Consider the following 27116-nt stretch of genomic DNA (forward strand, 5'->3'; position numbering starts at 1 on the left):
TGTGTTGCTTCTTCAATCAATCTTCTTGTCCAGCTTCTCCAAAAAAAACTCAGTCGCATGAAACTATATGTAATAACTCCTTGCCTTTGCAAAATGCAAATAAATCCTATGTCAGAGTCCCTTCCAGTGACTTCTTACCATTGATGAAAGGGTTTTAAAGGCTTGTAGTTCTCTGACTTCTTGCGGCCTTTCATAAATAAATTCAACATTATTTATCCTTCAGTCTTCCAGTTCCTCACCCATAGACAGTGAAGGTACGAAATTCTCTGCCAGGTCCTCAGCAATCACCGTCTATGTTTCCCACAATTTTCCAGCATACACCTGATCTGGCCCTGGGGATTATCTACTTTTATTTCAAGACTGCCAACACCTGCCCCTTCATAGGTCAATATGCTTCAAGGTGTTACTGTTTTCAGTTGGGAAAAAAAAACAAACTGGCTTGCTTCATGTCCTTTTGTTGATGGAGATTCTCCTTTCACATGCACATGACCCACTTGAACCTTAACTAATGATTATAATGGTAAAAATATTCCATTGGTTGAACAAAGAAGAGCCACTACTTTCCCTTCCAGGTTGTGTTAAAAATAATAATGCCCATCCCTTTCAGTGCTTTTTGTTTAAAAACCTCCCTAATATTGTGTGTCTCCACTGTTTGCTGAAATCTTCATGTTTTATTACTTCCAGAGCTGACAGTGTTTTTGGTTGGCTTCTGATGTCAGAAGTTGCTTGTATCCTATCCTAGAATGTTTAATTTCTAGATGACATTGTAAATCGGGTTGCTATGCTTTAACTTTAAAATTGCTATTCATGACTTTCTACGTGCAGCTGTTTTGCCAAGGATTCAATGTTCTGCAATCCCTTTCTGAAACCTTTCTACTTTCCTTTTCTCCACCAAGGTCTCAGATCAAAACCCAAGTAACCAAACGCCTGGCCAGCCATTGCAGTCAGGGCTTGTGTCTTTTACTTACCATCTGTTTTTTTTGATAGTGTGATAGTTTGTATTGTTGGGTGGAAATTTGAAGTAAAATAAACTGTTAGCTTTCAGTTTGTCCAAGGACGTACTGAAAAGCCTCATCAAAAATTAACAAGCGCAGTAAGTGCTTAAAAGGTCTTGACTTTTTTAAAAGAATACAAGGCAACCTTAATTTATTTTTGACTTCACAATGTTCTTGTTAAATTGCTTTCACTTACTGCTTACTTAAGTAGATTAATACCCTCTGAACTGTCAGGTATAAACTAAGTATAGGTTTAAGTATAAACTGCATAGCCACTGTAGCAGCTGATGTCATTCACTAATGGCCAGTTTCTGAAAAATTATAAGTCAGGTTTATTTTGTACCTGTTCCCCTGTATAGTTTGAAAATTATTCCTTTATACATTCCTTCTGCTCGTTAAATCTATTAGAGAGAATTGGCATGTGATATAAAGCAGATCCTTGCAAATGATATTATGGATTGACTAAAGGAGATGCGTACTATCAACCTGTACTCAGTTGTGCACAGTTTTGATTTATTTTTCTTCATGTATCCCAGTGAAAAAGCTTCAAATCTCAATTTGAGAACCTTTTTGGAACAACAAAGGACAGAAATAGAACTCAATTATTTTACTTCAGTATTGAAGCAGTAGTACGTTATCAAGATTGACAAAGGTGACTTCAAGAATGTTCCAGTTGCAGCTGAGGTTCTAATACAATATCAGTATTCCAACAATCGGAGAAAGGAAAGGTTTGTGGACACTGCCTGTGGAAAGGTTTGCTTTTACCATGGGTTATCTTGATTAAATAGTATTATAGGTGCATATGGATTGCTTGTTCTTTTGTTGTTGGGCAGTATAACTATGTTGGTATGTGTAATGCTCTTCCACTTTATGGTCTAGGCTGTATTTTTTCAATCACCTTTCCAGCTCTTAGCTTCATCCCAGCCCCTCCATTCTTCTATCATTTCGCATTCCCCCTCCCCCCACTACTTTCAAATCTCTTAGTATCTCTCCTTTCAGTTACTCCTGATGAAGGGTCTCGGCCTGAAACGTCGACAGTGCTTCTCCTTATAGATGCTGCCTGGCCTGCTGTGTTCCACCAGCATTTTGTGTGTGTTGTTTGTATTTTTAGAGATTCTTCTGTGTGGATGGTGTTACAACTTTGTTTTTTATTTTGTCTAAAGTTTCAACTTATATAGATTGGACTAGTTGAAGTTTTTACTAAAATACCTGTTTTTAAATAACAATGGAGGATTCAAACAATCTGATGCACAAACTCGCCTTGTCAAGCAGTATCTGGAGAAGGAAAGGAATTATCAGTGACTATCGGGGCATGATGTAAGTTTTTGTAATTTATTGACAATTCCTTCCCCATTCACTGCTAAATGCTGCTCAACACACTGAATTTCTCCAGCAGATTGTTACTCTGGATTCTAACATTTTCACTCTCATGTATTTCCAATTATGAGGGCTTTTCAGGTTTCAAAGTTGTTGAACACGTTTGATTCTTGTAACTAAATGTTTGTTGGCATATGGGTAGCAGAAGAATGTCATGTGGTAGGAGAGGATGGATTTGTAAAGACTTCACACATTTTTAAATTGTGATTGATGCTCTTTATTGGACTAGAAGGAGATTAATTTTGCTTCTGTTATCTCTGACTGACTTAAATTTTAAGATAGTATCTAGAAAAGTCAAACATCAGGAAGAAAGTACAGAGCACACACCACCAGGTTCAGGAATAGTTATTACTCCTCAACCATTAGGCTCTTGAATCAAAGGGGATAACTTACTCAGCTTCACTTCCCCATCATTGAAATGTTCCCACAGCCAATGGATTCACTTCCAAGACTTTTCATCTCATGTTCTAGATATTTGCTGCTTAGTTGGGATGGCATGCTGTTATTACTTTTGTATTTACACAGTTTGTTGTCTTCTGCACTCTGGTTGAATGCCCAAGTTAGGTGGCCTTTGATTTTGTTAGGACTATTATTCTGTAGATTTATTGAGTATGCCCACATGAAAATAAATCTTCAGGGTCGTATATGGTGACATATATGTACCTTGATAATGAAATTACTTTGAACACTTCATTATTTGAAGTAAGTAGTCACTGCTGGTAGATTGCAGTCTATACAAACACAGTTACGAAGAAGTAACTTCCTTTTTGAGAAAGTGGTTTTATATATTCTGTGTAAAAGGAAGTCCACTGTGTCAGTGTGATATTTTGTATTGTTTAATGGTGGTGGTGCCCAATAACTGCTGACCTTTCTGCTTAGCATCTATTGTTACTGGAATCTGTCTTTTGGGTCCATGCAGCCATTTCTTAAACAAGCGTGAGCTAATTAATAAATCTGTCAAGACATCTATCAAAATTGTTTAAATCAAGCACTCAAGATGGAAAGGAAGTGAGAGCCAGTTTGATTTTTATCATATCAGCAGATAATTTTGCAGTAATAGTAGAACCCTGACAAATAAATTATTTTGGAACAACACTTAACTAGTTGGAGGAGCTCAGCAAGTCAGGTAGCATCAATGGAGGGAGTAAACACTTGATTTTTCAGACCAAGACCCTTCATCAGGACCTGATGAATGCTTTTGGACTAAGATGTCAACTGTTTATTCATTTTCATAGATGCTGTCTAACTTGCTGAGTTCCTCCAGCTTTTTGTGTGCGTTGCCCAAAATTTCTTGTGTGTTTAATGTATTTTAGAATCTGTTTTGATTTTCTTTTTATGAAGTACTTCTATTTCTTTTGAATTACTACAGGTTAAAACCTATCATGAACAATAATAATTAAGAATATGTACTGAAAGGAGGAAACGTGTAATGAGTTTCTGGAAGAACAGAGCAGAGTCAAAATCAGGTTTATTATTGCTGACATGTGAAATTTGTTGTTGCAGCAATGCGATGCAAAACTTGAGAAAATGCTGTGAGTTACAATGAAAATAAATAGTGCAAAAGAGGAATAGCAAGGTCATGTTCATGAGTTCATGGACCATTCAGCAATCTGATGACAAAGGGGAAGAAGCTTTTCCAAAAATGTTGAGTATGAATTTTCAGGTTCCTGCAATTTCCTGATGGTGGTAATTAGAAGTGGGGATAAGGCACTTAGTGAGGACCCTTGATGATTGATGCTGCCTTATTAAGGAACTGCCATTTGAAAATGTCCTCACTGGTGTGGAGGCTGATGATGGAGCTGTCTGAGTCTGCAATTCTCTGCAGCCTCTTACGATCTATGCATCTATACCAGGCGGTGATGCAAACAGATCTATCTGTAGAAATTGGCTCGAGTCTTTGGTGACATACCAAATTTCCTCAAACTCTTAATGAAAAATAGCCACTAGTGTGCAGCTTTGATGATTGCATCAATAGTGTGCCAAGGATAAATTTTCAGATGTTGATAACCAGGACTTGAAACTGCTCACCCTTTCCATTGCTGATTTTCCCTAGTGAGGACTGGTGTGTGTTCCCTTCGCTTCCCCTTCCTGAAGTCCACAGTCTGTTCCTTGGTCTTACTGATGTTGAGTGCAAGGTTCTTGTTGCAATGCCACTCAACTAGCTAAGGTAGCTCACTCCTGCACGCCTCCTTAACATCATCTGAAATTCTGCAAACAATAGTTGTGTCATTGGGAAATTTGTAGATGGTGTTTGAGCTGTGTCTAGCCATACAATCATGGGTGCAGCAAGAGTAGAGCAGTGGGCTAATCATACATCTTTGAGGTTTGCAGTGTTAATTGTTAGTGAAGCAATGTTATTTCTAATCTGCATAGACTGTGGTGTCCTGGGGAGGAAGTCAAAAGATCCAGTTGCAGACGGAGGTACAGAGACCCAGGTTTTGTAGCTTGTTGGCTAGAACTGAGGGTATGATTGTATTGAATACTGAACTGCAATCAGTAAGCAGCAGACTGACATAGGTATTGTTGTTGGTATTACTAATGCCCTGCCACAGACTGCGGTAGAGGCCAAGTCCGTGGCTGTGCTTAAAGCGGAAGTTGGTAGTTTCATGATTGGTCAGGACATCAAAGGATATGGCAAGAAGGCAGGTTTATGGGATTGAGTGGATTCGAGATCAGCCATGATGCAATTGCAGAGCAGACTTGATGGGCTGAATGGCCTAATTCTGCTCCTGTGGTCTTGTGGCCTTGTACAACCTCCTTTATCTCAATGCCTTAGTATGCTCCACATTGCTCTCCCCATCCTCCATGTCCTTGATAAATATTGATGCAAAGTACTCATTTTGGACCTTATTATCCCTATCCAAGCACATGTTGCCTCCTTAAGTGGTCCTCCTCCCCAGTTATCTATCCTCTTGCTCTAATGTATAAAATGCCTTCAGTTTCTTTTCATTGCTGATTTTAGAACCCCTGCTGAATGCTCCTAAACCTCTCGTCCTAAGCAAGTCCTGGAGTCTGCAGTATAATTCCATTAGAGTGATTGCAATTTTCGTATTTTTAAGTTCTACCTCTGTCAACACCTCTGTTACATTTTTCTGAGTACAGCTATGATATTGTTCCTGATTAACAGCGTAGCTCCCCTCCTCCACTTATACGTCCTCCTCTTTTCTAAGACACATTTCCATGTAGTGATCCATGTTTTAAGTTCAGCACCCTTGCACATTATATTCTTAGCGTAAGCACTCTTCAACCTGCCCATCCCATTGTGGCTGTTACCTTACTCCTGTCTGTCATTACAGATCAGTTTGAAGAGGTTTGGTATGTCATCAAAAACCTCTATAGATGTAGTGTGGAGAGCATTCTGACAGGCTGCATCACTGTTTGGTATGGGGGGGGGGGAGCTGGTGCTACTGCACAGGACTAAAAGACGCTGCTAAGGGTCATAAATTTAGTTGGCTCCATCTTGGGTACTAGCCTACTAAGTACCCAGGACATTTTCAAAGAGTGGTGTCTCAGGAAGGCAGCGTTCATTATTAAGGACCTCCAGCACCCAGGGCGTGCCTTTTTCTTGCTGTTACCATCAGGTAGGAGGTACAGAAGCCTGAAGGCACACACTCAGCGATTCAGGAACAGCTTCTTCCCCTCTGCCATCCGATTCCTAACTGGACATTGAACCTATGAATACTATCTCACTTTCTTTAATATATATATTTCTGTTTTTTGCATGACTTCTAATCTATTCCATATACATATACTGTAATTGATTTACTTAATTATTTTTACTTTTTTTCTATATTATGTATGCATTGAACTGCTGCTGTTAAGTTAACATATTTCTCAGCACATGCTGGTGATAATAAAGCTGATTTTTGATTCTGAAGTTTCCTGATGACACCACTGTTGTGGGCTGTATTAAAGATGCTGAATTATCAGCATACTGGAGAGAGATTGAAAATTTGGCTGAGTGGTGTAATAACAACCTCTCATTCAATGTCAGCAAGACCAAGGAGCTGATTGTAGACTTTAGGAGATGGGAACTAGGGATACTTATTGAAGGATCAGAGGTGGAGAGGGTTAGTAACTTGAAATTCCTGATGTTACTATTTCAGTCCTGGACCCAGCATGTAAGTGCAATTGCAAGGAAAGCACAGCAGTGCTTCTACTTCATTCGAATTCTGTGGAGGTTATGCATGATATCAAAAACTTTAACAAACTTCTATAGATATGTAGTGGAGAATGTATTAAGTGGTTGCATCATGGCCTGTTATGGAAACACCAATGCCATTGAACAGAAAGCCCTACAACCAGTAGTGGATTTGGTCTAGTACATCATGGGTAAAGCGCAACCATTGAGCACATCTACATGAAACAAAGTCGTAGGAAATCAGCATCCTCACCACCCAGACCAGGCCCTTTTCTCACTGGTGCCATCAGGAAGAAGGTACAGGAGCCTTGGGACTCCCAGCACCAGGTTCAAGAACAGTTACTACCCCTCGACCATAAGCCTCTTGAACAAAACGGGATAACTACACTCATTTGCCCATCCATTGAGATGTTCCCTCAACCAATGATCTCACTTTAAGGACTCTTTATCTCATTATCTCATGTTCTTCTTAATTATTACCATTCATTTATATTTGCATTTGTACAGTCTATTGTCTTCTGCACCCTGGTTGATCTTTCATTGATCTTGTTATAATCACTATTCTATAGATTCAATTGAACACTACCTCACTATTTTTTTTTTGCACTACTTATTTTAACTTTATTTAATAAACATATGTATAGTTAATGTAATTCAGTTTTTTTTCTCTATATTTATTTATCAGGTATTTCATTGTACTGCTGTTGCGAAGTTAAATTTCAAGACATGCCGGCAATATTAAAGCTGATTCTGATTTGCTGAGTATGACGCAGGGTTGTATGTGGTGACATATATGTAAAATTTACTTTGAACATTACTTAAGTTTGATTATTAACATTTGCACATGTGACCTTTCTGCTAATTGTTTTTTGTTCATTGCTATATGCACTATTATCTTGTAAATTGTTGGTTACTATTGTGTTGTCTGTTATGGTATTGTCCTGTGTTTTAATATCAACACCAAACCGTAATCAATTCTGTTAAGTTTCACATACTGGCAAAAAAATGATGCTGAGCATTCCACTAACAACCAATCTACCTGTACTGAATCGAGGACTAAGGATTAAGAAGTATATAAAACTTTACATATTCTACCCTTCCCCCCCACCCCCCAACTCCTTGAACTTTACCAGACATTATCAAGCACTTGCTGGTGAGTTGACAATGACCATTCTGCTTGACTCCAACTTAACTGCCAGCTTCTGGTGCAGTGGCATGAGCACCAGACTTTGAGGTAAGTGGTCCCAAGTTCAAATTGACCGGTTCCTTGGATGCTTTCCATCCATGCTGGGTTGAGCATCAAGCTAGCAGCTCATACTCATAAAAAAAAAAGAAGTCAAATGCTACGGAAATAGCAACGATGCCACCTGTGCAAAAAGGATCAATAACTTTAATTTATTTTTATTTGTTTTTAGTTGTCTTATTGGCTAATTAGCTGTTAACTAAGAATTTGAAAATGTGTGTCTTTTGGAGTCCTGTTAAGTGAAGCTCTCCAGCTAGTCCTTGATAATGTCAGGCAGTTGAAGGATTTAGACCGAATGTCTAGCAGTTCAAAATTGGGTGGTATGTGCACTGTAGAGGAACTTCTCAGTGATTTCCATGTTCCTGGAATTCTAGCCATCTCAATACTCAACATTAGGAGCATGGAAGTTGTGACTATCGGAGCCCCTGAACATTGCTGGTGCAGTTTAGATGAAACACACTACAGCCACTTAGTGTCACTTGTGAAGTGTATAATTTAGGGTTTCTCAACCATTGTTCTGTGTGAGGTCACTAGGGGTTCTGCAAGAGATTGTGATTGAAATAAATAAATAAAATAAATACCGTTTTTTGAACTTCGTACAACGTGTGATGCTAGCACTCGCAGTGGTGAGCAGTGACCGAATATCCCCATTCGTAATCTCAGTATGGCCGTGTGCAGTAGGGCGAGATTTAATTGGTTGAATGCATTTTCAATTTTTGATGAGAGATGGGGGAGGTCGTTGATAATTGATGAGCGCTGTATTGCACAGATGGGATGAGAGTAGCTGTTCAGGAACCTGAAGGCGTTTTACGAGTGTTGAATGGACTTGCCCACTTGGGCTATAACATCTGCCTCTCACTCCTGAACTACCTTCCCAACTTCCCCTTGTGCACCGCTGACTGACTTACAAAAGCAAAAAGCTCTATCAGTGTAGTCGAAAATTGGAGGAAAATTTTCATTCTAAAGACAGTCCAACGTGGCCATTTTTTTTTGAGGAGGATTGCAGACCTAGGCCTACGGACAATTCTGATAACATTAATGATGAAGAATTACAATTTTAGTCATTTCACTGTACTAGTGCAACAACGAACAGAAAACAGTCCGTCTTTACAATGAAAGCTACTTAGCAAAGAGGTTTACATGAACTGGTGATTCATATTGTCCTATTCCATTGTGTCTAGTCTGTGGTAAGCAACTTACAAATGCAGCAATTCCTCCGGCAAAATTGAAAAGACACTGAACTGCAAATCACAGCCATATGACATGTAAATTGCTGATTATCTTAAACAACTCTTTGAATTTCGAAACAGATTCAAACTTTTGAAAAATAAAATCACAATCAGTAAAGGGGTATAGGAAACAATTTATTTAGAAGCTTTAAGACCAGTTCATGCAAGAATGTTTTAAAAAAAGCTGTGTGAAAACTTGGACAGACCACATGAATCAGTTACATACAGAAATCTGGTGGTTTAGCAGAGGAAGAGTTCTCCACAGGGTGTTTGAGCTGAAAGGTAAATTGCAGGAGAACTTTCAAGAAAATAGGTCAGATGTTGCTGAGTGCTTTGAAGATGAAGAATGGTTGCAGAAACTAGCCTACTTAGCAGATATTTTTCATCATATGAACCAGTTAAACAAGTCTCTGCAAGGCCCTGGAGAAAATATTTTAACCTTAAGTGACAAGATTTTTGGATTTAAAAGGAAACTGAATCTTTGGAAAAGTCATGCTGCAAAAGGAAATACTGAAATGTTTCCTTTGCTGCTTGGGCTTGAGAGTGAGGAAGGATCAGAAAGTCTCAAGCCTTATTGATAAACACCTGGAAGAACCACAGAACAAAATTGAGTGGTGTTTTCTCTCCCATTAAACACAAGTGCATTTCTGGGTGAGGGACCCTTTCTCTGAATTTCCTGCTCAGCCTGAGAACTGGTTCAGAGAAGAGGAAGAACTTTGTGACGTGCACTCTGATGAGATTTACTTACTTGTCCCAGGGCAAGTTCTGGGTTTCTGAAAGGAGAATATCTTGCCTTTCATAGGAAAGCAATGAACATTTTGCTGCAGTTTTCAACTTCTTACATGTGTGAGCAAGCTTTTTCTTGTTTTAACAAGCATTCAGAGCAAGGATAGAAATAGTCTCATTTCAGTTGATGGTGAAATCTGTGTGTGCTTATCTCAAGTTTTTAAAGTTTATGAAAGGGAAAGAAAGAGATTAGTTTCAAGGAAGGTAAGCGAAGCTTAACTTTTTTTTTCAAGAAAGGTTTTGATTAGCGAATTGACAATTATTTTTAGATTATATCTCCAACTTACTGATCTATAGATAAAGTAATATAATACAGGGTTACCCTGAGACCTGAAAATTATTTCAAGGTTTCCTCCTTGAAGGTTTCCTCCTTGAAAGGTTCAGAAAGACTGGTATAACTGCTTAACATAATTGAGTACCAGTACCTTTTGGCTACATCGTCTTAGTGTTTCCCAACCTTTTAGCCCAATGGCCCCCAAAACACTTTCATATTTGCCAATGCCATTCGTAGGCACAATACATTTTTTTTGCTGCTCCCATAGTGTAAAAACATTCCTACCATTTGTTAACATGAGAATAATGATTCTGTTGATATTTTTTATGTCTTTAAACCTAGCTTACACTATAACCATGTGCTGTACAGCAGCTTTGATATTAATGTGATCCTTGTGCTTGCTAGTTTTTAGCAAGAGTTGAAATATCTGGTTCAAGGTGTGACAGCAAAAGCCTTAAGTCCCCATGTGTAACTACTTTCCAGCGGTTTCTGTCAGTATGTGGTTAACTGTACTGAAGCCTCTTTCAGCAAGGTTGGAGGATGGAAATGCAATGAAAAGCAGTTTAGCTGTTCTCCAATGACCAGGAAACTGTATTACAGTGAAGCCACATACTACAAAAGCTGACATTTTTGGAAAAACATCTTTTGCTGCTTCATCATTCTGAATTTGATTATTTCTTCTTGCAAACTCTATTTTTGATCTTCCACCTTGCAAAGTAATGGATTAATTACTCAGTCCACATTTTCCAGGTCGATCAAATCCTTGAATTGTTTCTGAGAATCCTTTTCCAGTAACTACAGATGTGAACAGTACTCTTGCAAATCACTGTCTGTGAAAGAGACCACACCTTCCATACAGGAAAACTGTGAGAACCACCTTTTCCCAATCTTTTGCTTATATATTTCAAATTTTCTGTTAATAGTGGACACTGCACTTTTTGCCTGGATTAAATTGAAATTCTCACCATGCACTGTCATGTTTAGAACGTTCATTTTCTCATACAGATGAGCTAGGTACATCACATCTCCACCTAAAAGTTCAATCTTGTTTACCAAGTTCTTGTCGACTTTGGAAAAAAATTCAACCACAGTGTCAAAAAGATCAAAGAAACATTTTAAGCAGCAGCCTTTTGATAGCCAGTGCACTTCAGTGTGAAGAAACAAGCATGCACACTCTTCATCGTTATCTTGGCATAACTGATAAATATTTTGCTATTTAATGGATGAGACACTGGCGAAGAAATACACAATGGATTTCAAACAGACTTGGAATAATTTTTCATACCTTCTACTAAACCAGCATGGCAACCTGTCTTATTATGGTGCTCCATCTGTTGCACAAGAAATCATGTTCCTAATTGGAATACTTTTATCCTCAAAATACAGTTTGAGCTTGTCGTAGATAGATTCTCTGTTAATATTTGTTTTTCCTCTTCTTTACATAAGAGACTCTCTTCATAAACTTTTCCATTTTTGATAAATCATACATATGCCATTAGCAACGCATCGTTGTCTTGTACAGTTAACTCATCCAGATGTATCCCGCATTCTGTATTCTGTAGCTCTGTGCATAGTTGATATTCAATGTCTTCAATTGCTTTATCAATACAATGAGCTACAGAATTATTAGTCAGAGGAATTGATTTTAAAATGGCATCCATTTTAAGAACAGTGGTGAGCACTTCTGATACAGCAGGCATTATTAATCTTTCACAAATTGTATGAGATTTTTCACACTTTGCTATCATTTTGGAGATGTCGTAAAAGCAGTGAGACCACAATCAAGGTATTTTTAGCTTTCTTGGCAAAAGACTTAAGTGTGCAGCGCTTTTCAAATACATTTTTCATCTTCTGGAACTGAGTAATACCAAACGCCTTTTCAGGTGTTTTTATGGAAGTGTTCCTGCAATCTTGATGGTTTCATGTCTTCAATAGACAGTACAGTATTACAAGTAAGACACATGGAGTGTCGCTGATCTGACATGAATGGAATAAAACCATGTATGTAACATTGTATTGACACACTTTCTGTAGTTTCTGTTTCTTAGCAGGATTAGAATTCAAGGCCTCTCTGTCTTCAGACTCTTAGGGGTTATGCTGTACAAATTTATCTATTATTAATGGGGCTAAAATAAAATTTAAAAAATTAATAAAAACTGGGAATGCCTATCAGACAATGATGCCAACAAGTTGACACAGTTGCCAGGTCTCGTGCCTCAAGTTAGGGTGCTGTTTACAGTTTTTCACCTCCCCCACAAGAATCTTGAATGGCCCCTTTAGGACATGTAACTGCCCCAATTGGGAATCACTGTCTTAGATGATGCAGAGTTGCTCAAATGTTGGAACCTCGCATCTTGGGCAAATTATCATTTTTCTGTTTATTCCCAATTATGCACTTTGTGGATGAGGAAAGACTTTGAGGAGTTAAAGGATGAGTTATTCGCCATCAAGTACCTGGCCTGTGATCTTGTTGCAGATATTATCGAAAGGATGTAGCTAATTAAATTAAAGTCTGCTCAAGGATTACCTCAGTGTGTAGATAATGACCAAGGAGATTCAATACTTTTTAGAGTGAACCATTATCTGGCACTTGTTAAATATTTGCTTATGCCTGAAAATTATTCATGTTTTGGTGCATACATGCCTGGATTACTTCATTATCTGAACAGTCATTAATATTTAGTTTTTCAAAAAATATCAATCAGACACCCAGTTGACCAGAAGACGGCATCATCAGCACAGGTGCATCACAGGTCTTTGTGCTTAGCCCTGCGTTACTCAGTTTATACTTATGACTGAGGCTAAGTACAGCTCCATTGCTCTATTTAAGTTTGCTGACGATATCATTGTTGTAGGCCAAATTAAAGGTGGTGATGAATCAGCATATAGGAGGAGATTAAAAAATTTGGCTGAATGGTGTCACCACAACAATATCTCATTCAAAAGCCAAAGAGCTGACTATTGACTGCAGGAGGAGGGGTCTAGGAGCTTTTCCTCAGCTGGAGATCAGAGGTGGAGAGAGTCAATAACTTTAAATTCCTTGATGTTATAATTTTAGATGATCAGTCCTAGGTCTAGATGTAAACAGCATTACAAAGCGCATTTAATTGGGGTAAGGGGAAATATGCTATTAGGCAGGAACTTGGGAACATAAATTGGGAGCAGATGTTCTCATGGTAGAAATGTGGCAAATGTTCAGGGAACATGTGCATGGCACTCTGCAGAGGTATGTTCTATTGAGGCAGGGAAAGAATGGTAGGCTAAAAGAACCACAGTGTACAAAAGATGTAGAAAATCTATCCAAGAAGAAAAGAAAAAATTTGAAAGGTTCAAGAAACTAGGTACTGTTAAAGCTCTAGAAAATTACAAGGGTACCAGGAAGGAGCTCAAAAATGAAACTAGGAGAGCTAGAAGGGGCCATGAAAAGGCCTTGGCAAGCAGGATTAAGGAAACCCCCAAGACATTCTACAAGTATGTGAAGAGCAAGAGGATAAGACATGTGAGAATAGGGCCAATCAGGATTGAGAGTGGAAACATGTGCATAGAACCAGAGGAGGTAGTGAGGGTACTTGATGAATACTTCAATATGCACCAGTGTAAAGGACCTTGGGAATGACTTAAAAGGGATTGAAACACTTGCCTGGATAGACGTTAAGAAAAATGACGTACTGGAGATTTTGAAAGATAATAAGAGGAGATAGCAGAGATACTTAATGAGTACCTCTTCAGTATTCAGTAGTATTCACTACGGAAAAGGACCTTGGCAATTGTAGGGATGACTTACGGTGGACTGAAAAGCTTGAGCATGTAGTTATTAAGAAAGAATGTGCTGGAGCTTTTGGAAAGCATCAAGTTGGATGAGTCACAGGGACCAGATGAGATGTACCCCAGGCTACTGTGGGAAGTGAGGGAGGAAGTTGCTGAGCCTCTTGTGATGATCTTTGCATCATCAATAGGGACAGAAGTGCCAAAGATTGGAAAGTTGCAAATGTTTTTCCGTTGTTCAAGAAAGGGAGTAGAGATAACCCAAGAAATTTATAGATTAGTGCGCCTTACCATCAGTGGTGGGCAAGTTGTTGAAGATCCTGAAAGCTGTATTTATGAGCATTTTGAGAGACATAATTTTATTAGGGATAGTCAGTATGGCTTTGTCAAGGGAAGGTCATGCCTTATGAGCCTGATTGAATTCTTTGAGGAAGTAACAAAGCACATCGATGAAGGTAGAGCAGTGGAAGTAGTGTATATGGATTTCAGTAAGGCATTTGATAAAGTTCCCGGTGCGAGGCTCACTCAGAAAGTAATGAGGCATGAGATCCAAGGAGACCTTGTCTTGTGGATCCAGAACTGGCTTAATTACAGAAGGGAAAGGGCGGTTGTGGATGGTTCATATTCTGCATGGAGAACAGTGACCAGTGGTGTTCTGGGATTCCTCCTCTGTGGTTTTTATAAATGACCTTGAGGATGAAGTAGAAGGGTGGGTTAGTAAGTTTGCTGATGAAACAAAAGTTAAGGTTGTTTGAATAGTCTAGAGGGTTGGCAGAGGTTACAGTGGGACATCAGTAGGCTGCAGAACTTGGTTGAGAAGTGGCTGATGGACTTCAACCCAGGTAAGTGTGAAGTGGTTCATTTCAGTAGGTCAAATTTGAAGATGGAATATAACATTAATGGTAAGACTGTTGGCAGTGTGGAGGATCAGTGAGATCTTGTGGCTCAGGAAGGTAGGGAAAGCAAGAGGATGGCAGCAGTGATAGGGGACTCTATAGTTAGGGGGTCAGACAGGCGATTCTGTGGATGTAGAAAAGAAGCACTGATGGCAGTTTGCCTCCCAGGTGCCAGGGTCCAGGATGTTTCTGATCACATCCACGATATCCTGATGTGAGAAGGAGAACAGCCAGAGGTTGTGGTACCTATTGGTACCAACGACATACGCAGGAAAAGGGAGGAGGTGTTGAAAGCAGACTACAGGGAGTTTCGAAGGAAGTTGAGAAGCAGGACCACAAAGGTAGTCATGTCAGAATTATTACCTGTTCCACGTGACAGTGAGAGAGTATAGGAATAGAGTGCGGTGGAGGATATATGCATGACTGAGGGATTGGAGCAGGGGATAGGGATTCAGGTTTCTGGATCATAGGGGCCTCTTTTGGGGCAGGTGTGACCTGTACAAAAAGGACGGGTTGCACTTGAAGACTAGGGGGACCAATATCTTGGCAGGGAGGTTTGCTACGGCTTTTGGGGAGAGTTTAAACTAAAATTGCTGTGGGGGGGGGGGGTGGGTATCAAACTGAAGAGACGGAGGAGGAAGCGGTTGGCTCACAAATAGAGAAAGCTTGGAGACAGTGTGGGAGGATAGGCAGGTGATAGAGAAGAGATGCGCTCAGACCAGTGGTTTGAGTTGTGTCTTATTTTCATGCAAGGACTAGTATGAACAAAGCGGATGGGCTTAGAGCGTGGATCAGTAATTGGAGCTATGATGTTGTGGCCATTACGAAGACTTGGATGGCTAAGGGACAGGAATGGTTACTTCGAGTGCCAGGCTTTAGATGTTTCAGAAAGGACAGGGAGGGAGGCAAGGGAGATGGGGGCGTGGCACTGTTGATCAGAGATAGTGTCATGGCTGCAGAAAAGGAGGAAGACATATTGGGATTGTCTATGGAGTCTCTGTGGGTAGAAGTTAGGAACAGGAAGGGGTCAATAACTCTACTGGGTCTTTTTTTATAGACCCAATAGTAACAGGGACATTGAGGAGCAGATAGGGAGACAGATTCTGGAAAGGTGTAATAATAACAGGGTTGTCATGGTTGGAGATTTTTATTTCCCAAATTTCCCTAGAGCAAGGGGTGAAGTTTGTTAGGTGTGTTCAGGAAGGTTTCTTGACACAATATGTAGATAAGCCTATAAGAGGAGAGGCTGTACTTGATATGACATTGGGAAACGATCCTGGTCGGGTGTCAGATCTCTCAGTGGGAGAACATTTTGGAGATAGTGATCACAATTCTATCTCCTTTACCATAGCGTTGGAGAGGTATAGGAGCAGACAAGTTAGGAAAGCGTTTAATTGAAGTAAGGGGAAATATGAGGCTATCAGGCAGGAACTTGGAAGCGTAAGTTGAAAACAGATTTCGCAGGGAAATGTGCAGAAGAAATGTGGCAAATATTCAAGGAATATTTGCATGGAGTTCTGCACAGGTATGTTCCAATGAGACAAGGAAAGGATGGTAGGGTGCAGGAACCGTGGTATACAAAGGCTGTTGTAAATTTAGTCAAGAAGAAAAGGAGTTTACGAAAGGTTCAGAAAAATCCAGGCATTGATAGAGATCTAGAAGATTATAAGGCTAGCAGGAAGGAGCTTAAGAGTGAAATTAGGAGAGCCAGAAGGGGCCATGAGAAGGCCTTGATGGACAGGATTAAGGAAAACACCAAGGCATTCTGTACTTTGCTTCAGTATTCACTACGGAAAAGGACCTTGGCAATTGTAGGGATGACTAACAGTGGACTGAAAAGCTTGAGCATATAGATATTAAGAAAGGGGATGTGCTGGAGCTTTTGGGAAGTATCAAGTTGGATAAGTCACAGGGACCAGACAAGATGTACCCTAGGCTACTGTGGGAGGCGAGGGAGGAGATTGCTGAGCCTCTGGCGATGATCATCAATGGGAATGGGAGAGGTTCTGGAGGATTGGAAGGTTGCAGATGTTGTTCTGTTATTCAAGAAAGGGAGTAGAGATAGCCCAGGAAATTATAGACCAGTGAGTCTTACCTCAATGGTTGGTAAGTTGATGGAGAAGATCCTGAGAGGCAGGATTTATGAACATTTGGAGAGGTATAATATGATTAGGAATAGTCAGCATGGCTTTCGCAAAGGCAGGTCGTGCCTTATGGGCCTGATTGAATTTTTTGAGGATGTGACTAAGCACATTGATGAAGGTAGAGCAGTATATTTAGTGTATATGGATTTCAGCAAGGCATTTGATAAGGTACCCCATGCAAAGGCTTATTGAGAAAGTAAGGAGGCATGGGATCCAAGGGGACATTGCTTTGTGGATCCAGAATTGGCTTGCCCACAGAAGGCAAAGAGTGGTTGTAGATGGGTCCTATTCTGCATGGAGGTCGGTGACCAGTGGTGTGCCTCAGATCTGTTCTAGGACCCCTGCTCCTCGTGATTTTTATTAATGACTTGGAGGAGGAAGTGGAAGGATGAGTTAGTAAATTTGCTGATGACACAAAGGTTGGGGGTGTTGTGGATAGTGTGGTGGGCTGTCAGAGGTTACAGCGGGATATTGATAGGGTACAAAACTGGGCTGAGAAGTGGCAGATGGAGTTCAACCCAGATAAGTGTGAGATGGTTCATTTTGGTCAAATATGATGGTAGTATATAGTATTAATGGTAAGACTCTTGGCAGTGTGGAGGATCAGAGGGACCTTAGGGTCCACGTTCATAGGACACTCAAAGCAGCTGTGCAGGTTGACTCTCAGTAGGAAAGCATACGGTGTATTGGCCTTCATCAATCATGGGATTGAGTTTAGGAGCCGAGAGATAATGTTGCAGCTATGTAGGACCCTGGTCAGACCCCACTTTGAGTACTGTGCTCAGTTCTGATCACTTCAGTATAGGAAGGATGTGGAAGCCATAGAAAGGGTGCAGAGGAGATTTACAAGGATGTTGCCTGGATTGGGGAGCATGCCTTATGAGAATAGGCTGAGTGAATGCAACCTTTTTTCCTTGGAGCAATGGAGGATGAGAGGTGACCTGATAGAGGTGTACAAGATGATGAGAGTAATTGATTGTGTAGATAGTCATAGGCATTTTCCCAGGGCTGAAATGGCTAGCACGAGAAGGCACAGTTTTTAATTGCTTGGAAGTAGGTACAGAGGAGATGTCAGGGGTAATTTTTTTTTACACAGAGAGGGGAGTGTGTGGAATGGGCTGCTGGTGATGGTGATAGAGGTGGATACTATAGGGTCTTTTAAGAGACTCTTGGACAGGTACATGAAGCTTAGAAAGTAGAGGGCTATGGGTAATCCTAAATAATGTTTAAGGTAAGGACGTGTTTGGTACAGCTTTGTGGGCTGAAGGGCCTGTATTGTGCTGTAGGTTTTCTATGTTTCTATCTTTGGCTCCATGTCCATAGGACACTCAAAGCTGCTGTGCGGGTTGACAGTTTTGTTAAGAAGGTGTATGGTGTATTGGCCTTCATCAACTGTGAGATTGAGTTCAGGAGCCATGAGGCAATATTACAGCTATATAAGACCTTAGTTAGACATCACTGAGAGTAATGTGTTCAGTCTGGTCATTTCAGTACAGGAAGGGTGTGGATGCTATAGAGAGAGTGCAGAGGAGATTTACAAGGATGCTGCCTGGATTGGAGCAACTATAAGAATAGTTCTTATATAAGAATTATACATATAATATAACTATAAGACTATAAGACTATATAACTATAAGAATTCTCATAAGAATAACTATTCTTATGAGAATAGTTTGAATGAACTTGACCTTTTCTCCTTTCAGCAACAGAGGATGAGAGGTGATGTGATAGAGATGTACAATTTGATGAGAGGTATTGATCGTGTGGATAGTCAGAGGCCTTTTTCCAGGGCTGAAATGGCTAATACGAGAAGGCATAGTTTTAAGGTGCTTGGAAGTCAGTACAAGGGGGTGTCAGAGGCAAGTTTTTCACAGAGTGGTGAGTGCGTGGAATGCACAATCAACGAAGGTGTAGAGGATACAACAACGTCTTTAAGAGACTCTCAGACAGGTACATGGAGCTTAAGAAAATAAAGGGCTGTGGAGTAGGGAAATTCTTGGCAGCTTCTAGAGTAGGTTACATGGTCAGCACAACGTTATGGGCTGAATGGCCTGTAATGTACGGTAGATTTTCTGTTTTTCCAAAAGGCACAGCAGCGCCTCAACTTTGTAAGAAGTTTGCAGTGATTCAGCATGACATCTAAAACTTTGACAAACTCTGTAGATGCAGTTGGAGAGCATACTGATTGGTTGTATCATAGTCTACTCTTTTAAAACATCCCATTGTTTGGAATAGCTATTTAAAAGTAGTGGATGTAGCATGGTCCATCACAGGCAAAGCCCCTCCCCACCATTCAGCAGATTTGCAGTGAGCATTGTCACACGAAAGCAGCACCCATCATCAAGGAAAGCAGCCTTGTGGCTCTTCTTGGCCCCAAAGAGAATCAGAATCAGGTTTATTATCACTGGCATGTGATGTGAAACTTGTTAACTTAGCAGCAGCAGTTCAATGCAATACATAATCTAGCAGAGAGAAAAATAATTAAATTATAAATAAATCAATTACACATATTGAATAGATTTAAAGAAAACGTGCAAGAACAGAAATACTGTATATTAATAAAAAGTGAGGTAGTGCTCAAAAATTCAATGTCCATTTAGGAATTGGTTGGCAGAGGGGAAGAAGCTGTCCTGAATTGCTGAGTGTGTGCCTTCAGGCTTCTGTACCTCCTACTGATGATAACAGTGAGAAAAGAGCATGCCTTGGGTGCTGAAGGTCCTTAATAATGAATGTTGCCTTTCTGGGACACCGCTCCCTATAGATGTCCTAGGTACTTTGCAGCTTTGTAGCTGGCTAGTACCCAGGACGGAGCTGACTAGATTTACAACCTTCTACAGCTTCTTTTGGTCCTTTGCAGTAGCCCCTCCATACCAGACAATGATGCAGCCTGTTAGAATGCTCTCCATAGTACAACTATAAAAGTTTTTGAGTGTACTTGACATGCCAAATCTCTTCAAACTCCGAATTAAAGTATAGCTGCTGTCTTTCTTTCTTTATAACTACATCGATCATCGATATGTTGGGACCAGATTACACCCTCAGAGATCTTGACACCCAGGAACTTGAAACTGCTCACTCTCTCCACTTCTGATCCCCTTATGAGGATTGGCATGTATTTCTTTGTCTCACCCATCCTGAAGTTCACAATCAGCTCTTTCGTCTTTCTGACGTTGAGTGCCAGGTTGTTGCTGTGGCACCATTCCACTGGTTGGCATATCTCACTCCTGTATGCCCGCTCGTCACCACCTGAGATTCTACCAACAATGGTTGTATCGTCAGCAAATTTATAGATGGTATTTGAGTTATGCCTAGCTACGCAGTTATGTGTATACAGAGAGTAGAGTAGTGGGCTAAGCACACACCCCTGAGGTTCGCCAGTTTTATTGTCAGGAGGATATTTTATCACCAATCCACACAGATTGTGGCCTTCCAGTTAGGAAGTCAAAGATCCAATTGCAGAGGGCGGTACAGAGGTCCAGGTTCTGCAACTTCTCAATCAGGATTGTGGTATTGGTATTGATGGTATTAAATGCTGAGCTATAGTCGATGAACGGCATCCTAACATAGGTATTTGTGTTGTCCAGGTGGTCTAAAGCCATGTGGAGAGCCATTGAGATTGCATCTGCCTTTGACATATTGTGGTGATAGGCAGACAGAGCATTCTGTAATTGGACAACTAAACGTATGTCCAGACGAAGAGTCATAGAGCACCACAGCACAGACGCAGTCCCTTCTGCCCATCTATTCTGTGCCGTTATTCTGCCATTTCTCCCCACAGTTGTTGCAACTTAATTCCTCCAGAGGTTTCTTTCTGTCACCTCAAAACCAAGTATCCTTTACTATATTTTTCTTCAAGATTTCCACTACTCTTGCTATTTCAGCCAAAAGGAGGAAATTTCTAATTTTTCCTTGAAAGCCCCATTTATGTAGATTTTTATATACAGGAAGTTTTGTTAAACATTCCATTAAAACACAGGTATGGTAAAAACATCCACTGCCAGACTTGGTAATCATCATCCACCAATTAACTTTGTAGTACACCTGGGCTGATGTTGAGCAGGACATAAATCAAATCTCCTGTCCTTGAGACAAAAGTTGGTGCAGCAGGTCACTGGGCTCCAGCATCTGAATTCCAGCCAATTGCTGGCAAAGCTTTTCGCTCTTTAATGATTAATATCACATCTGTTCACCTATCCACCTATTCAGATGCTTGGTCATAACACGTGTTAAGTTTAATAGCTGCTTAAAATTTTCCTGAATGCTGAAAATAAATTGAACTTCATTTTGTTGGCACATTTCTTTGCTGTTAAGAGCAGACGGCAATTTTCTTGTATAACACACACAAAATGCTGAAGGAACTCAGCAGGTCAGGTTGCGTTTATGGAAATGAATAAACAGCTGCATTTCGGGCCAAGCCTCTTCTTCAGGACTGAAATTTACCATGCACAAAATTATGGAGGAACTCAGTAGGTTAGGCAACATCTATGGAAATGAATAAACAGACTACATTTCAGGCTAAGACCCTTCTTCGGGGATGAAATGGAAGGGGGAAGATGCTAGAATAAAAAGTTGGGGGAGGGGAAGGAGGGCAGCTGGAGGGTAATAGGTGAAGCCATGTGGGTGGGAAGGGTAAAGGGCTGGAGGTGAGGGTATCTGATGGGTGAAGAGTGTGAACCATAGGAGAAAGGGGACCCAGGGGGAAGTAATAGGCAAGTGAGAAGAGGTAAGTGCCATCACATTGGGGGCTGCCTAGACAGAATATGACCAGTGGCTCCTCCACCCTGAGAGTGGCCTCATCTTGGCACAAGAGGTCCCCCAATATATGGAGGGTCTCACCAGTGGTGAGAAGGCTGCATCGTGAACACTGAACGCAATATGATCTTGTTCCTTTGTTTATGTAATTTTAATTTTAATCTCTCTTCTGCAGTGATCATATGGAGAATGTGTGCGGATACTTGATGAAATACACCAATCTTGTCACAGGATGGCAATATCGGTGAGTTGCTCATTTCTTCAATTAAGCTCATTATTGGGGTTCCTTTGCATTTAATGTGATTTCAGTTCTTCATTTTAATACCAGTCCTATTTAGTACCATTTCAGTACAATTATGCAATCATTCGATCAGATTCTGTGGCTGAGCATTCACTTGTATCCAAAGTTTTGCATCAGAATTGGAAATTGTTTTGTGCTGTTTTACATGTATAATATAAATGGTGCATTAATACAGTTTTGATTTGCTTTTTCATGGGAGTAAACTTGTATAGTAAATTTGTAGCATTGTCATTAAACTGAGTTGTGGTTGCACCACTTAAGACAATTAGCAGCTCAGTTGTATTCATCAAGGTTCTAGTTCTGGCTAATAAAGAGCTTGGAAGAATTAAGTGCATTGAAACAATTCTGTTCTGCAAAATGTTCAAAGTATATTAATTATCAAAGAACACGACACTGTGGTTTTGTGCCATTGAAGTCAATCCTTTGGCCACTGTGAATGCAATGTTCTGTTACTACTGCTTTACCTAGGTAGCCCAAACAAATGCACCTCCTGTGCTCCACAATGTGGGTTTCTACCGTGCGCTCCATCTGGCTGATATAAGCTGCTCCGGATTCGCAGGGAATCTTGTAAATGCCAGCTGTTCTGAGTTCCAGCCCATCTTTGACTTACATAGGCTGTGATTTGAGCTTCCTTAAGGGTTTATGGATGGTATTAATCAGGTATTTCTTCAGGATCCTAGAGATCCTTCCGGAAACTGTGGAAATATACTGAAGACAGGCGGTAACAACAGGTTCCTCATTATTGTTAAGTAGATTGGCCAGAAGGGGCGCATGGTAGAAACCCACATAAAGGAGCACAGGAGGTGTATCCATTCTGGTTACCCAGAGAAATTGGCAGTAGCAGGACATTGCATTCGCAATGGCCATAGGATTGATTTCGGCACAGAACTGTTTCGCACCAATTGCAGCTGGAAGTGCCTGGTGAAGGAAGCCAATGAAATAAAATTAGAGAAAAGCATTTTAACAAAGCCGAAGGTCTTGCTTTGAGTAAGAACTGCAACTGGATTGTAAACAAGAAGGGACAGCGAAAACCTGATTGGATGAGGATTAACCAATCAAGAAGAATGTATGACGGTGGTGTGGGGGTGTGTACATATACCGCTACACTAGACATCCTTGATGAAAATGGCAAAGCTTGTCACTGAAACATTGGTTAAAATTGATACCTCTCCCCGGCTGGAAACCCAAAAATTGCAATTGTACTCATCTCTGGCAGTCCATTCTATTTACTCATCACTCTCTTTTAAAAAATCTGCCACTGAGGTCCCCATTAATCTTTTCCCTTCTTGCTTTAGGCTTGTAACGTCTAGTATTAGACTGTTATCATTCAAAAAAGGATTGAGATGATCTTTCTCTATGCCCCTCATGATTTTATAGACTTTCGGAGGGTCACCCCTTGAGACAGTCCGAGCCAATCCAATCTCTCCTTGTAACTTAAACCCATCATTTGTGGAAACATTCTTGTGAATCGGTTTTGTCCCCTCACTAGCATAATTGTATATTTCAGACATTATTTTAATGCAAACTCAAAATATTCCAGGTATGGTCTCACTAATGTCTTGTACAATGTAACATGACATTGTAAATCTTGTACTTGTCCTGTCTGATGAGGAGGTGTGTGCTAAATGCCACTTTTGTCACCGTCACCACCTTGTCTACCTGTAATGTCTCTTTCAGATCACCATATACTTCCATCCTTGATCTGTCTCTTCATTCACTCTTTCCCAGGACCCTGATGTATTGCCTGCACTGGGTTAACTTGCGAAACATATCCCTTCATGCTCACCTGAGTGAAATTCCACGTGTCAATATTCGGCCCAATTTCTTGGTTATTGTAATATTAATTTGCTTCATTGTCTGGTTAAATATGGTGCTACCAAGTGTGTGTGACTGCTCACTGGTAGTTTTTAAAAATAAAAAAATAAGTTCAGAAATTCTACTAAAAACATCACAAGAAATGCCTTTTCTAAGGTAAATTGTGTTGGATTATCGCTGCAAACAGTGAAGGTGTGAGCGATGGCAGAGCGAGGTCAAGGGATGAGCTGAGGTGGTGTGTTACATATTCGACGCAGATGGAGAGGAGGAGAAGTCCTGTACAACTGGCCTGGGTGCGAAGTTGGATTGCTGTGGGTGCAGAGAGGACAAGTCAGAGAAGAGGAGGCTTGATGCCCACAATTGGCCTGAGTGTGAGGTTGAGCACTAAGCTTATTTGAAGAATTTGAATGTGACTTTGGGCTGGGTGGTGAAATCAGGGCCCAGAGTGAGTCACTGGGCGCTGTGGTCTAGGCCCCAAGCCCTTCTCTAGAGTTGGGTGCTGATGTCAGCTACGATCTGCTGATTAGACAATCTAAACGCCGGCCCAGATCGGAGGTGAAAGCTGATTTCACCCACTCTCTGTGATGTTCACTCCTCTCTCCAAGGCACTGGAATCTTTCGCTGTTCCATTGTTTGATCAATTTAAACACTGGACCAGATAGACAGAAAGACAGTGTCAGGATCTAAGGTGAGAGCCGATTTTGCTCACTTTCTGTGATGGTCACTCCTCTCTCCATGGCACTGTGGCTATGAAGACTGCCCTGGCTGCTGTGCTCTGTGGCTGCTAATATGATAACCTGATGAGTGAGGCTTTCAGCCTACTCCAGGTTGTTCTGGGCTTTGGATCTGAGGATTCAACTTGGTTTGGACTGTTATTGTTCACTTGTTTGCATGATTTGTGTTTTTGTTTTCCTTTGTGCTGGTTTTTTATTTTTTCTTTAATTGGTTCTTTTGGGTTTCTTGCTTTGTGGATACCTGTAAGCAAACAGATCTCAAAGTTGTATAATTTATACATTATTTGATAATAACTGTACTCTAAATCTTTGAATCTTTGTCCACCACACCATCAAATTAAGTGTCATCTGCAATCTTGCCACGTTCTCAAAGTTCAAAGAACATGTATGTGACCATATACAACCCTGAGGTTCATTTTCTTCTGGCCACGCTAAATAAATCTATAGAATAATAACCATAACAGAATCAGTGAAAGATCGCCCAACTTGAGTGTTCAACCAGAGTACAGAAGACAACAAGGTGTGCAAGTGCAAAGGGAAGAAATATTAATAATAAGCAATAAATATCGAGAGCATGAGATGAAAGGTCCTTGAAAGTGAGTATTGGTTGTGGGAACATATCAGAGATGGGACAAGTGGTTATCCTCTTTGGTTCAAGTGCCAGTGGTGAACCAATGGTGTGAGTCCTAAGGCTCCTGGACCACCTTCCTGATGGCAGCCGTGAGAAGAGAGTTTGTTCTTGGTAGTGGGGTTGTTTTCCTGTGACAGCATTTCATATCAACGTGCTCAGTGACGGGCTTTACTAAGACAGACTAGGATTCTCAATTCGACAATAGACTTGACTGCAAAATCAACACCAAGGCTGTTTACAAGAAAGGGATAAGCAAACTCTTTTTTCAGAAAGCTGAGATGCTTCAATGTGTGCAGCAGGATGTTGGGAATCTTTTACCAGTCTGTTGAAGTGAGCGCAGTCTTCTTTGCTGCTTATGTTGGGGAGCAACATCGGTGCTGGTGACTAAATAAACTCATTAAGAAAGCTGGGTTCGTCCTTGGTTACAATCTGAACTCTTTTGAGTTAGTGGTGGAGAGGAGATCACTTAACAAACTGGTGTCTATTCTGGACAATAAGGCAAATCTCCGTGACCTACTGAATAAGCAGTGGAACACCTTTTCGAACAGATCCATTCAGATCCATTCAGATCCATTGACACAAGCATCATTACAGAAAATCTTTCCTACCAAATGCAATAAGCATATATAATAGTTCATCATTATGCAGCAGGAGAACACACTTCATAGTATATAGTCTATTTTATTATTTCATACATTATTATTGCACATTAGTACATTATTATTTTTATTCATATTTTGTATTTTATTAAGTTTGCACAATGCTAAGTGTGTTTTTAAATGTTGCTGCTATAATGAAAGAATTTCCCACTGGGGATCAATAAAGTATTTATTGCTATTACTATTTTCTGTTGAAGGGCATTGGTGTTTCCATACCGGGCTGTGATGCAGCCAGTCGATATACTCTCCACTACCTATCTATAGAAGTTTGTCAAAGTTTTAGATGCTGTGCTAGATCTCCGCAAACTCCGAAGGAAGTAGAGGCACTTAAATGCTGGGCCCAGGACAGGTCCTCCAAAATAATAACACCTAGGAACTTAAAGTCGCTAACCATCTCCACCCATGATTCACCCCAACGTGTGGGACCGGCTCGTGGACCTCTGGTTTCTGTCTCCTGAAGTTCTTAATCAGCTCCTTGGTTTTGCTGAGTTACAAGGTTGTTGTTATGACACCACACAGACAGATGTTCAATCTCACTCTTGTATGCTGATTTGTCACCAGCTTTGATTCGTCCTACAACAAACTTTGAATATGTCATTAGAGCTGTGCTAAGCTACACAGTCAGAAGTGTAAAGCGATCAGAACAGGGGACTAAACACATAGCCTTGTGGTGTTCCTGTGGCCATAGAGATGTGGAGGAGGTGTTGTTGTCAATCCGAACTGACTGTGTTCTGCAAGTGAGATCAACGATCCATTTGTACAAGGAGGTATTGAGGCCAAGGTCTTGTTGCTGATTGATTAGTTTTGAGGAGATGATGGTATTAAATGCTGAGCTGTAGTCGATAAAGAGCATCCTGATGTTTGCATTTTTGCTGTCCAGATGTTCCAGGGTTGAGTGAGGAGCCAATGAGATGGCATATGCAATGAACCTATTGCTCCAGTCAGCAAATTATGCAGATCTGAGTCACTTCTCAGGCAGGAATTGATGTGTTCCATCACCAACCTCTCAAAACACTTCATTATGGATGTAACTGTGAACTTTACAACAATGATTAACCAATTTTTACTTTAATTTTGACCTTGAGCTCTGTAATGTAGTTTCCGATCTGATCCTTGGTGGGCTCAAAGAATATTTTCCTGAAATATATGTTATCCACGTAAGCTCTGAACTTAAAGCATTTAGAGAGCTGCAGCTTCTGAAGCCCACTAATTGTATTCAGTTGGAATGTTGGTTCAGGTTGTTAATATATGACAAACAATGGGACCCAGTGCCACTCCCTACAGCAGACCACTGCTTTCAGGCCTCCAATTTTGGGTGGTGGGGGTGGGAATCTCTCCATTGCCCTGTCACTCCTTCCTTCAAGCCAATTTTTC

General features: G+C 40.6%; 1 protein-coding gene across 2 annotated transcripts in view; it reads left to right on the forward strand.

The window, feature by feature from the left end:
- osbpl11 (oxysterol binding protein-like 11) overlaps positions 1-27116 on the forward strand; it is a 133865-nt gene that overhangs the window by 18252 nt on the left and 88497 nt on the right. For both annotated transcript variants that reach the window (XM_059966357.1, XM_059966358.1), the window contains exon 2: positions 21778-21846. In XM_059966357.1, the coding sequence (XP_059822340.1) occupies positions 21778-21846 (69 nt within the window). The remainder of the gene's footprint in view (positions 1-21777; positions 21847-27116) is intronic.

This window comes from Hypanus sabinus, chromosome 4 (assembly GCF_030144855.1).
Source record: "Hypanus sabinus isolate sHypSab1 chromosome 4, sHypSab1.hap1, whole genome shotgun sequence".
NCBI classification, from domain to species: domain Eukaryota; kingdom Metazoa; phylum Chordata; class Chondrichthyes; order Myliobatiformes; family Dasyatidae; genus Hypanus; species Hypanus sabinus.